Raw genomic sequence first — 12,030 nt, forward strand, 5'->3', positions numbered from 1 at the left:
ATAGCAAGATCCTGTCTCAAAAACACAAAAAAAAAAAAAAAAAAAAAAAGAAAAGGCCTGGAAATCTACTCTTGCACTAGGAATAACTTTGTGAACAGAGTAGTAGTATTTTAAGTGCAACCAAAAAGTTTCAGATTTAATTTGTATCAGACGGCAGATTTTTAAAATGCACTTGTAATGCATTTTACAGTAATAAGTCCTTTTCCCTCCCTGACTTGGCTGATGGAGTTGGGTTTGCTTTTGGGAGGGTTAGGGTCTGGTGCCCTGTCAGAGGAGCAGTAAGTAGTATAAAAACAAAAGACAAAAACTGGCTTATGAACAGGGAGAACATGAGAATTTTCAGAAAGAGAAGTGGCAGGAGGCAAGGGGAAGTGGCTGCGCACAGGAAGTGCTCGGCTGTGGGCACGGGCAGAACACGATGCACTGTCATCTCATTTGCTCTGCACCACTGGCAAAAGCGTTTGGCTTTGCTTGTTTTCTTGTCCCCTGTATTATAGCTCCCTTCACCCCTCTTTGTTTTCCCTTTGCCTCTTTCTAGCTTTCTCTTCTGGTCACTTTCTCTTTTATGTTTTTTTTTTTTCTTAGCTTTTTGAGACAGGGTCTCACTGTGCAGTTCAGGCTGGCTGTGAGCTCACTTTGTAGCCCAGGCTGGTCTCGAACTCACAAGGATCCTCCTGCGTCAGCCTCCTGAGTGTTGGGATTATAGGCGAGTGTTGGGGTTACAGGTGTGTGCCACCATGCCTACCTTAGCTTCTCTTTTATTGTTTTGTAAAGAATCTAATTGTAGAATAAAAACACTGAAGTTTATTGAAGAAGAAAATCAGAATTTTTTTTTTTCCTTTGGAGATAGGGCCTCACTATGTAATGCAGGCTGAACTTGAGCTCACTTTGTAGCCTAGGCTGGCCTCAAACTTATGGGCGATTTTCCTGCCTCAACCTCCTGAGTGCTGGGGTTACAGATGTGTGCCACCATGCCTGGCAAAAATCAGAAATTTGTAGGGAAATAACATAGGAAAAAAAAGTCAGCAATTTGGTCACATTTGGTGATCCAGTATACTCTTGAGTATCTTTGGACTATATAAGGCATTGAGAAGTTCCTGGAATTTTTTTTTTTTTTTTTCTTTTTGAGGCAGGATCAGGCTGGCCATGAGTTCACTTTGTAGCCCAGGCTGTCCTCGAACTCACAGCAATCCTCCTGCCTCAGCCTCCTAAGTGCTGGGGTTACGGGCATGCACCACCACACCCAACCGGAAAATTATCTTTTATTAAGGCACACACTAGCATTTTAGCTGTTGCCAACTGGCTTTTAGATAGTTGTTTTAGTCCTGGCGGGGATGTGTAATCTCATTTTCTTTCTCTTACAGAGTCACCTTTTACAAGTTCACCTGTTGGAGAAGGACCGATGACAAACTATTCTAACCTTTCCTTGGAGAGGCATAACATAACACTGCCTGGTAAATGTATCATATTCCAAATACTATGATGCTAAAATACGTGTTTTTTTTTTGAAACTAAGCCACTGTTTTTTGTCTCATCAAATACCAACCCCTGTCTATGGTCTGGTGTGAGAATCATACCAGTAACTTACATAAAACCAGCACAGGAGACTGCTACAGTAAGCGCTGTGTGCCCAGGCTCGGAGAGGAGGAGGGCGCTACTCCAGAGCTCCCTGGGCTAAGAGAGATTCCTTCGAAGGAGGAGACCTGAGAGGGTCCAGTTGTTGGTTTTTGTGATAGTTCCTTTGAGATCGGGGCACTTTATGAGATTCATAAAGCCTTTCCTTACACTGATGTCCTTTGAGTGTTCTAGGTATTCTCTCATCCAGCAGATTTAGTGTTTCTGTTTCCATATTTAGATCTTTGATCTTTTGATTTTAGTTTAGTGCATGGCAGGAGACATGGGTCTAGTTTTAATGTTTGACCAGTTTTTCTAGTACCATTTGTTAAAGAGGCGATCTTTCTTTCAGTGGAGGTGTCTGGCCCTTTTGTCAAAGGTAAGGTGGCTGAGTGTGTACGGAGTTGTTTCTACATCTTCCAGTCTGTACTGTTGATCCTCAGGTCTGGTTTTTCTGCCAATAGCATACTATTTTAACATGGTAGCTTTGTAGTGTAATTTTAGATTTCTATTTTAGTGAATTTATTACTGTGTACAAGAATGCTATTGATTTTTGAGTGTTGACTTCTATCCATCTGTGCTACTAAATTTTGTTCTTAAATCTAGAAGTCTCTTGGTGGAATTTTTGGGGTCCTCTATCATTAGCTCATCCTTTACCCTTATTCCTTTTATTTCTTTCTTTTGTCTAATTGCCCTGGCTAGGGGCTGGGGATATAGTTCAGTGGCACAGGCCACCTCCCTGGCAAGTGCAAGGTCCTGAGTTTGATTCCTGGCTGAAAAAAAAATAATTGCTCTGGCTGATGTTTCCAGAACTATATTGAATAAGAGTAGTGACAGTAGACATCCTTGTTCTAATTTTAGAGTGAAAACTTTTGGTTTTTGTTCATTTAATATGATATTGGCTACTGGTTTGTTGGAAATGGCTTTTGTCAGATTGAGAGGAAGATCATCTATTCCATTTTTCTGTAGGGTTTTATCGCAGTGGGTGCTGGACTTTGTCAATAACTTCTGCATCTTTTGAGATGATCATGTTTTTTGTTCATATGGTGTGTTACATTTATTGATTTTACACATGTTGAACCATCCTTGCATCCCTGGGATGAATCCTACATGGTCACGCTGTATAATCTTCTTGATGATTTGCTGCATTCTGTTAGCCTGCACGTTGTTAAGGATTTCTGTGTCTGTGTTCATTGGGAAGACTAGCCTGTAGTTCTTATTTGGATCCTTCGCTGGTTTTGGTATCAGAGTAGTACTTGCCTCCAGGCATGAATTTGGGAGTATTGCTTCCCTTTCGATTTTATTGAAGAGGTTGAGGAGTATTGGTATTATTAGGACTTCTCTAAATTTCCTGTAGATTTCAGCAGTAAATGCGTCAGGGCCTGGGCTTTTCTTTCTTGGTGGGTTTTTAATTATTTCAATTTCGTTGACTGATACTGGTTTATTTAGAATTTTTATGTTTTCTTGATTCCATTTTGGTAATTCATATTATTTATGTGTCTGTCCATTTCTTCTGCATTTTCCATTTTATTAGAGTACAGGTTCTAAAAGTAGGTATTGATCATCTGGATTCCTGTGGGGTCTGTTGTGATTTCACCCTTTTCATTCCTAATTACAAGGATTAAGTAGTTTCTTTCCCCTTTTTCTTTGATAAAATTGGCTAAGATTTTATCAGTTTTATTTAATCTTTCAAAGAACCAACTTCATTGATTCTTTTTATTTTTTTCTTAGTCTTCATTGCATTAATTTCTGCTCTTATCTTTATAATTTTTCCTTGTATGAGCTTTGGGCTAGACTAGTTCTTTTTCTAGAAGTTTGAGGTTCAATATTAGGTTGTTTATTTGAGCTAGCTCTCTTTTGCTGATGTGAGCATTCTCAGCTATTAATTTCCCTTGTAGGACTGCTCTCATTGCACCCCATAAGTTCTGGTGTGTTTTATTGACATTATTGTTTAATTGCAGAAACTGTTTATTGTCTTCTTTAATTTCATCTGTGACCCCTTGGTTGTTCAGCAGGGCATTATTTAATTTCTATGTGTTTATGAAGTTCTTATGCTTTCTTTTGTGTTCGATTTCCAATTTCATTGCACTCAGTCCTGATAATATGCATGGGATAATTTCATTTCCTTTGCATTTACTTAAGCATGTTCTATGAGCTAGTAGGTCATCTCCTTTGGAACTCAGAAGAATGTGTGTTCTAATGTTGTGGGGTGGAATGCCCTGTAAACATCTGCTAAGTTCATTTGTTCAAAAGTTTGGTACAGTTCTAATATTACATTACTGATTTTTTTTTTTTTTTTGTCTAATTGATATATTTGTGATAGTGGGGTACTACATATATCACAGTTTTCTTTTATCCATTCATCTTCTTTTTTTTTTTTGTCTTTTGAGACAAGGTTTTACTATGAAGTGCAGGCTGGCCTTGGGCTCACTTTGTAGCCCAGGCTGGTCTCAAACTCAGTGATCCTCCTGGGATTACAGGTGCCACCATGCCCAGCTTATCCGTTCATCTGTTGGTGGACACCTAGGCTGGCTCTGTATCTTGGTTATTGTGAATTATGTCTCAGTACACATGGATATGCAAGTATCCTGTAGTATACTTATTCCTCTGGGTAGATTCCAAGGAGTGGTATAATAGCTGGATCAAATGGTATCACTGTTTAGTGTTTTGAGGACCCTCTATACTTTTTTACTAAGTGGGTGTACCAATTTACATTCCCACCAGCACTGTGGAAGGGTTCCAACCCCTCTCCCCCTAGTGTTTGTCAGCACTCAGTTTTTCTGTTTTGGTGGCAGCCATATGACTGTGAAGCATATCTCAGTGTTCTTGGGATTTGCATTCCCCATAATGATACACTTGATAAGAGGAATTGCTGCGTACTGTGACTCAGTAAAGGAGTGTTTTGGAAACTGGACAGTGGAAGTTGACTTAATTTGGAGGACTGGGAAATGCTTTCTTGAGGAAGTGAGAATAGAACTGGGATTTTTTTTTTTTGGTGGTCTTGGGGATTGAACTCAGGGCCTTGTACATGCTAGGCAAGCATTATACCATTAAGCCACACCCTCAGCCTTTGAATTGGGATTTGAAAGCTAAGTAGGAGTAAAACAAAGAAGGGGAAAGAGTAATTAAGACAAGGGCAATGAAAAAAAAAAAGGGCAATGGCATGTCAAGAACTTTACACAGGAGGCTGCCTATTTGATATATTCAAACCCAAAAGAAACCCAGCCTGGTAGCACATGCCTGTAGTTCCAGCTCTCTGGCAGCCTGAGGCAGGAGTTCAAAAGGGACAAAGAAAGAGAGGGCAAGAAAAAAGGAGGTTATGTTCCTTTAGGACTTTAAATACTTTACTCAGAGTTCTCCTTGACTCTTGAGGGTTTGTGTTGAAGTCTGCAATGGTCCTGAGAGGCTGTCCTTTCTAGGTGACTTGTTTCTTTTCTCTTAACAGCTTTTAGTATTCTCTTCTTGTGTTGAATTTTGGGAATCTTGACTCTTGTATGCCTTGATGTGGAATTTTTGTGGTTTTTTGACCATGCCTAATTGGAGTTCCATATGCCTCATTTATCTACATATGTCAATTTTTTTTTTCCGTGTTTGGGAAATTTTCTGTCATTATTTCCGTGAACAGATGTTTTTGTCATTTGTGCTATCTCCTGCTCTTTCATTGACTCTGATCAATGTTTGTTATTCTTTGCATACCTAGGAGCAGTTAGATTGAGCTTTTTCATGTTCCTTGCTCTTTTTAAGAAATCTTTCATTTCATGATTGCTAAGTGCAGTCCTGTCTTTTTTTTGTCTTTTTGAGACAGTCTCACTATGCAGTTCAGGCTGGCCTTGAGCTCACTTTGTAGCTCAGGCTGGCCTTGAACTTGCAAGGATCCTCCTGCCTCAGCCTCCCGAGTGTTGGGATTACAGGCATGTGCCACCACGCCCAGCTCTGTCTTCTATATCTGATATTCCATCCTCACATTGACTCCTTCTGCTGTGTATACTTTTAATGGAATTTTGAATCTCCTGGATATCTGTTTGACTGTCATGGATTCCATTTTTTTCCTATGTTGGGCATTCATGGTTTCCATGGTTTTCCTAAGCTCTTCTTTTTTTTTTAATGTATTTCTGCTCTACAGTCACCAAGCAGCTCTTGCGTTATGGTCCCAATCTGTGTAGTTACGAGAAATTATTTCTGATATGACTTTTTTGTCCTTACCTCCTGGATTTGCCTTTAGTGAGCTGGAAGTTGGGAGTTGCATCGTGCTTGTCTTCTTATTTCCTATTCTTTTTTAGCTTAATTCAGAGGTCAGCGCTCATAGATTGCTTATGTCTAGTAGTTTTATCGCTAGTGTTTAGAACCTTTAGGAAATGACTACTTCTCAGATATGTCTTCCAAGTGTAGATGGCTTTTGGGTTTTGAGTCTGTTGCAAGATCCTACCACTTTAATTTATTGGGGATGAGAAGTTGCTGCCTATTTGGCATAGCTCCTGCTTCTTTTCCACTGGCCTATATTATTTTTTATGACTTTTTGATAATCTCAGTCTTTATACCAGGAAGAACAGCTGGTTAGAACAATTATGTCACTTTGGCCAAAGTGGTATAATCAGCAGTAGCAATAGTTTCACACACAGCCTAGAAGATGACAAACTGTGGTAACTATTAATTTGCCACCTTTAACCATATGAACTAGACTTGTGGTTATATAACAAAATCTAAAAATGAACCAGAAAATTTTATACAGTAAATCTGTCCTCTATGGTGATTATACCCTCAGGGGAGAAAATTTAAAAGGTGTTGGGGGAAAAATAGAGAAACAGAGGAAGAGGAAGAGATTAGAAGCAAGGCTAGGGGACAAAGGAAGATTATGCAAACTGTGGGAAACTGGTAAAGACAAGAGGGAAAGAAAAGGAAGAAAGAAAAACAACAGAAAAGCTAGAAACAGTGTTCACACTCATTGGAACAAAACAATCAAGAAAATACAAAACAAAAACAAGAGAAAATAAAGCTCCGCTCTCACTGATACAGTGGGCAGACAGAGCCTTACATCCACACTGATTAGTCCCAGCAAGCCAGGTGTAGATGTACTGCAAAGTGATGGGTAGTCCAGCAAGCATGGACCTTTGTTTAGTTCACTGCAGTTCAGGCTGGTTTCTGGTTGTGAGATTGTAACCCGATTTGTTCAGCCTGAAACAATCTGTGTGCCTCCTGCGGATTTGATCTTGGTTCCCTTCTTATCCACTAGATGGAGCCAGCCCACAACTGCTGTGGTTTCTGAGCTCAGTTGGCCCCTCTCCGAGATGGCTACTGCTGGTCACTCAGTCCTGTGGGTTGTCTGAACCCAAGTAACCCGCCACTGCAGCCACCTGTCTCCCCTGCTCTGTTCCACTGGTGTGCGTCTCCGTGGAGGCGTCTGGGCTTGCCAGCCGTCACTGTACATCTGCAGTCCAGAGTCGCATCTCCCACGCAGTGAGTCAGGGCTCAGGGAGAAGCGCTGCCTGCCGTCTCTCTTTGTCGTTCCCTCTGGGCTTCAGTTCTCACTCCAGATCCTTGCGGGGTCCTAGGGACCCGCGTCCCTCCTTCTCTTCCTCATGTTACTGTATTCTAGCATCTGGACACCAAAACTCAGAGGGTGTTTCTCCACTCTTCACCCTGCCCTGTTCCTGGGAGTATTTTTATTATCATGAAATACCAGAAACAATTTGCTTAGGAAAAAAGAGGTCACAGTTACAGAGACTCCAAGTCTAAACCGTATGGCACGGGCTCTTGCCTGGCTGCCATGACAGATGATGGCTTGCACTGGGGAGGAAGCGTTGCATCACAGAGCAGGAGGCAGAGCGCGCTGGAGGAACAGTTCTCTATTAACCACTCTCAGAACTCGCCTTTCCCAGCTAATCTCTTGGACAGGGCCTCAGTGACTTAAGGACCCCTCACCGGGCTCCCCCTCTTAGAGACTGTATCATCTTGGTACCTCCACCCTGGGAGCAAGCCTCCAACACTCGAACCTTTGAGAGGACATCAGTATTCCAGAGTGTGTCGCCCCGTAACTGTCTCCGGTCCATCCCAGGAAGAAAGAATTTAATAACCACGGGGCTATTAACATTTAATAAATTATCTTACCAGAAAGCTAGAGACGGTGTTTTCAGGCACAGAGTATGGCATAAGAGAGACAGCCAACCCTGATGCATTATAATCCCACCCCTTCCTTCCTTCCTGCTGGTGTTCAGATCCTCCCTGTCTTTGGGAATCAAGTTGAAAGTCACATCTTCACTGGACATGGAGGCGCACGCCTGTAATGTCAGCACTGGGGAGGCTGAGGCAGGAGGATCTTGCGAGTGTGAGACTACCCTGGGCTACAAAGTGAGCTCAAGGCCAGCCTGAACTGCACAGGGAGACCTTGTCTCAGAAAGACAAAAAAAAAAGGAAAGTCACATCTTCAATAAGCTCCTATAGAGAAGTATTTTTCTCACATATATATGTATTTTTATTAACTTTAATTATATAAATAAAACTTAGTTTGCTTATTAAAATACTAAGGCATGGGGCTGGGAATTTAGCTCAGCGGCAAAAGCGCCTGCCTGGCATGTGCAAGGTCGTGAGTTCGGTTCCTGGTACTGGAGAAAAACCAAAACCAAAAAAAAATAAATAAATAAAATACTAAGGCATTATTTCCAAAATTGTAGTCAAGAATTTAGCAATTGAACTTTTTTTTTTTTTTTTTTTGGTACTGGGACTCAAACTTCGGACCTTGTTCTTGCCAGGCAGGCCCTGTGCTGCCGAGCTATATCCCTGGTCAGGAATTTAAAAATCTTCTTGCAATACCTATACATAATATAAATAGAGTAAATCTTCTTTTAAACATGGAACTGTGTACACAAGAACATAAAGACAGTTCCCACTGACTGACGCTGACCAGGCGTCGTGCCTGTGAACTGATGTTGTGTTAGGTTTCTCTGTGTCTGTGGCCAGGGTACTTGAGTCTTAAAGGGCACAGAGACATAAAAACAAAGCTGAGTCTGTGCACGCAGAGGAGTAGGACCTGAGAGCCTCCAGAAAGCTGATCCTTTTTAGGCTACAAATACAGTGGAAGGTCTGACTTAGGTTGGAAAAAATTCAGCTGACCCTATGAAGAGACAAATTGATCTCTTTGCCTTGAGAGACTCTCAGCATTATGTGTAAACTAAAAGCAAAACTGATTATAAATGTGATAGAACCCTGCAAAAGCCCCCTAAAGATGCTTCTGATTATTCAAAGGCATGGGCCTGCCCTCAAGGGGGTTTAGCTACTTGCCTTACATGGGAGGCGCCCGCCTGAGGCACAGCACACAGACCACCCTGGCAGGTGGTGCTGCCCCGCGTGGAGTGGAAGAAGTCCACACTGAGCGACACACAGTAGCAGAGCGTCCTGCTGCGAAGATCCTAGGCAGGGACCCAGAAGAAGCAATCAGAGCAGGAGAAACACGGGAGGGGAACCTTCCACTACAGAAAAGACCAAGCAGGTTTGAAAAAGAGCCAAGAACTGGAGAGAAACTTGGCAGAAGTCAGGGCCCCCTTGCGACCCACCGTTTGTGTGCTCCGTGTCCTCTGTTCCACACTCACCTCAGTTCAGAGTGTTTCTTCCTGCGCTGTGTGTCCATAGAAATTATCATAATGCTTTTGTATTTACTACCATGCATACTATATAGATTGTCTTCAAATATACATGCAGACATACAGTAGCCCTCTACTTTATCAGGGGGTTCAAGACCCAGTGGATGCCCAGAACCACAGGTCGTATTGAACTGTGTATGTACAGTCAGTCTGTGTCCATGGGTTTTGAATCAATCAGCTATGGATTAAAAATACTAAAAAAACCACAGAACCTATACAGCATTTTATTTTTGTCATCATCTCCTAAACAGTACAGTATAATAACTTTTTACACAGAATTAACATATTAGGGATGATAAGTGACCTAGAGGCAACTTACGGAATGCAGGAGGATATGTGTAGGTTATGTGCCTGTCTTTTTGAGACAGTGTCTCGGTGTGCACTTCAGGCTAGCTTTGAACTCACTGTGTAGCCCATGTTGGCCTTGAAGTCCCCAGCAATCGTCCTGCCTCAGCCTCCCAAGTGCTGGACTTAATGGCATGCACCACCATGCCTGGCTGCCATATTTTGTGTCAGGGACTTGCTTATCTGTGGATTTCGGTTTCCAGGGGAATCCTGGTGATATAAGAGGAATAATGTAACTCCCAACCTGCTAGATGTCAGATATGCCAAGTTAAGTGTTCCCCAAAGTCAGAGAATGCATTCTAAGGAGCAGTGGAGGTTAAGAACAGGAAAACTTTGATAGAGAACTCCAGACTGGCAGAAGGGGACCAGAAACTGGGCTGCCAATGAGCCTACCTCTCAAAGTTTTATAGAGCAAAATCACGAGGTGGGTACAACATGAGTCAGAACTGTGATCAAGTAACTATGAGATTACAAGTGTAGCCACTTAGGTAATGTTGAGCCAGTGGAGGAGCAGGTCGTGTAGCAAGCGTACAGGGAAAAGAACAAATATCTTTAGGAAGAGATGGATCAAGGAGGTTCTGGTCATCACCTGGATGACTGATCTTATCCCCTGGGATGGGTAGTAGGGTTGGTCATTCCAGCTTTATCTTGAGGCCTGGCCTGCAGCAGATGCAGTGCGTTCTTATCCTCTGTACTGACTCCCTTGAGGGCCTACTCCTGCCTGACCACCTTTTCTCCATTGTGCCTGGCTCAAAATAGCTGGGTGTGTTGTACTCACCCTTCTTGTGATAATGTGAGATAGTTAAAGGAAGCCTTCTCTGGGCTTAGCCTGAATTGCCAGTATTACTATTCTTGCCTTTTGGGGCCATTATTATGAAAAATAAAGTTACCTGAGGCAATCACTTTGATGTACCGTGACAATTGATGGCATAACTAAGGCAGCTGGGAAGTGCTTAACAGGCAGGTAGTGAACACAGTGTGGATACGCTGGACAGAAGGAGGAATCAGGTCTCTGGAAGGCAGAGTGGGATGATGTCAGGATTTCATCATGCTACTAGAGTGGCACCCAGTTTAAACCTTATGCATTGTTAATTTCCGGAAATCTTCATTTAATATTTTTAGACATGATTGATGAGTAAAAGATAACCGAACCCTTGGAAAACAGTCTCAGATCTAAATATCTCAATGGATCACACCTTCCCCCTCCCACATATCTGAGTATAGTGTTCCCTACATCCTAACTAGCGCTTGACATTATTGGACTTTGGTCTTTGCTAGCAAGTGAAAACTTTTACCATTGTTCTTTTAATTTGCATTTTGGAGTTGGTCATGCTTTTGCTTCCATGTGTTATGTGGTATCTGTTGATATTCTTTACCAGTTTTTTTATTTAGATACTGATTGTATCTGTAACTTGCTTATAGAAGTTGCAAATATTACTCCCTATCCTTTTAGAGACAGGATGGCCTTGAACTCTGAGGTGATCCTGTTTCAGCCACCTGAGTGCTGGGATTATAGGTGTCCACCACCATGCCTGGCTAGAACATAATTTTGATTATAACTACTACATTAATTTTCTTTTCTTTTTTTTTCTTTGGCCCTGGAAGTTGAATTTAGGACCTCATGCTTGCCAGGCAGGCACTGTGCCATTGTATTGTGTCCCTGGCCCCTAAATTAATTTCACCAGTTAGTTTTAGCTCACAGTTTGAAAAATTTTGCATGTTTTATTCCTTTAATTTCTTGATTTTTCTCATCAATATGTTAGTATTCCTATTCCATTAATTTCTTGATGTTTCTTATTAATATATTAATATTCTTATCTGTAATTTTTTTAAAATAGATTTTTCTGTTGAACTCTTGCCAGAAATTTTATTTATTTATTTATTTATTGTCTTTTTGAGACAAGGTTTCACTATGCACTTCAGGCTGGCCTTGAACCCACTTAGTAGCCGAGGCTGACCTTAAGCTCACAGAGATCCTCTTGCCTCAGCTCCCTGAGTGCTGGGATTACAGACATGAGCCACCACGCCCAGCTTTATTTTATTTTATTTTATTTCATTTTATTATTTATTTATTTTTGTATTTTTTAAGGCAGGGTCTCACTTTGCAGTTCAGGCTGGCCTTGAGTTCACAAGATCCTCTTGTATCAGTGTCCAGAGTACAGGGATTACAGGTGTGGGCCACTACGCCCTGCTACAAATTTTAAAATAAAGTTCCCTAAAAAGTATCCTTTGGATTTCAACTGATTCTTAACCGAATCACAGATTATTTTGAGAACTAAATGTTTTTCCAATACTGTCACTTGTTTTCTAAGATCTCATTTGATTGAGAGCGTCTACTACAGTTCACCTTAATTATATTTATGTTTGAATTTATGTTCCCTGCTAGCAAGAACAACTTTTAATTCACCTCTGTCACAGGCAACATATAATAGTAGTA

General features: G+C 41.4%; 1 protein-coding gene across 1 annotated transcript in view; it reads left to right on the plus strand.

The window, feature by feature from the left end:
- Positions 1 to 1,364: 1,364 nt before the first annotated feature.
- The window catches only part of Emb (embigin), a gene marked incomplete at its 5' end in the record, with an annotated part of 40,355 nt that continues 29,689 nt past the window's right edge, over positions 1,365 to 12,030 (plus strand). The window contains 1 exon segment of the mRNA XM_005392729.2: positions 1,365 to 1,454. Within this exon segment, the coding sequence (XP_005392786.2) occupies positions 1,365 to 1,454 (90 nt within the window).

The sequence above is a fragment of the Chinchilla lanigera genome, unplaced genomic scaffold (assembly GCF_000276665.1).
Source record: "Chinchilla lanigera isolate Chin_1 unplaced genomic scaffold, ChiLan1.0 scaffold00045, whole genome shotgun sequence".
Classification (NCBI taxonomy): domain Eukaryota; kingdom Metazoa; phylum Chordata; class Mammalia; order Rodentia; family Chinchillidae; genus Chinchilla; species Chinchilla lanigera.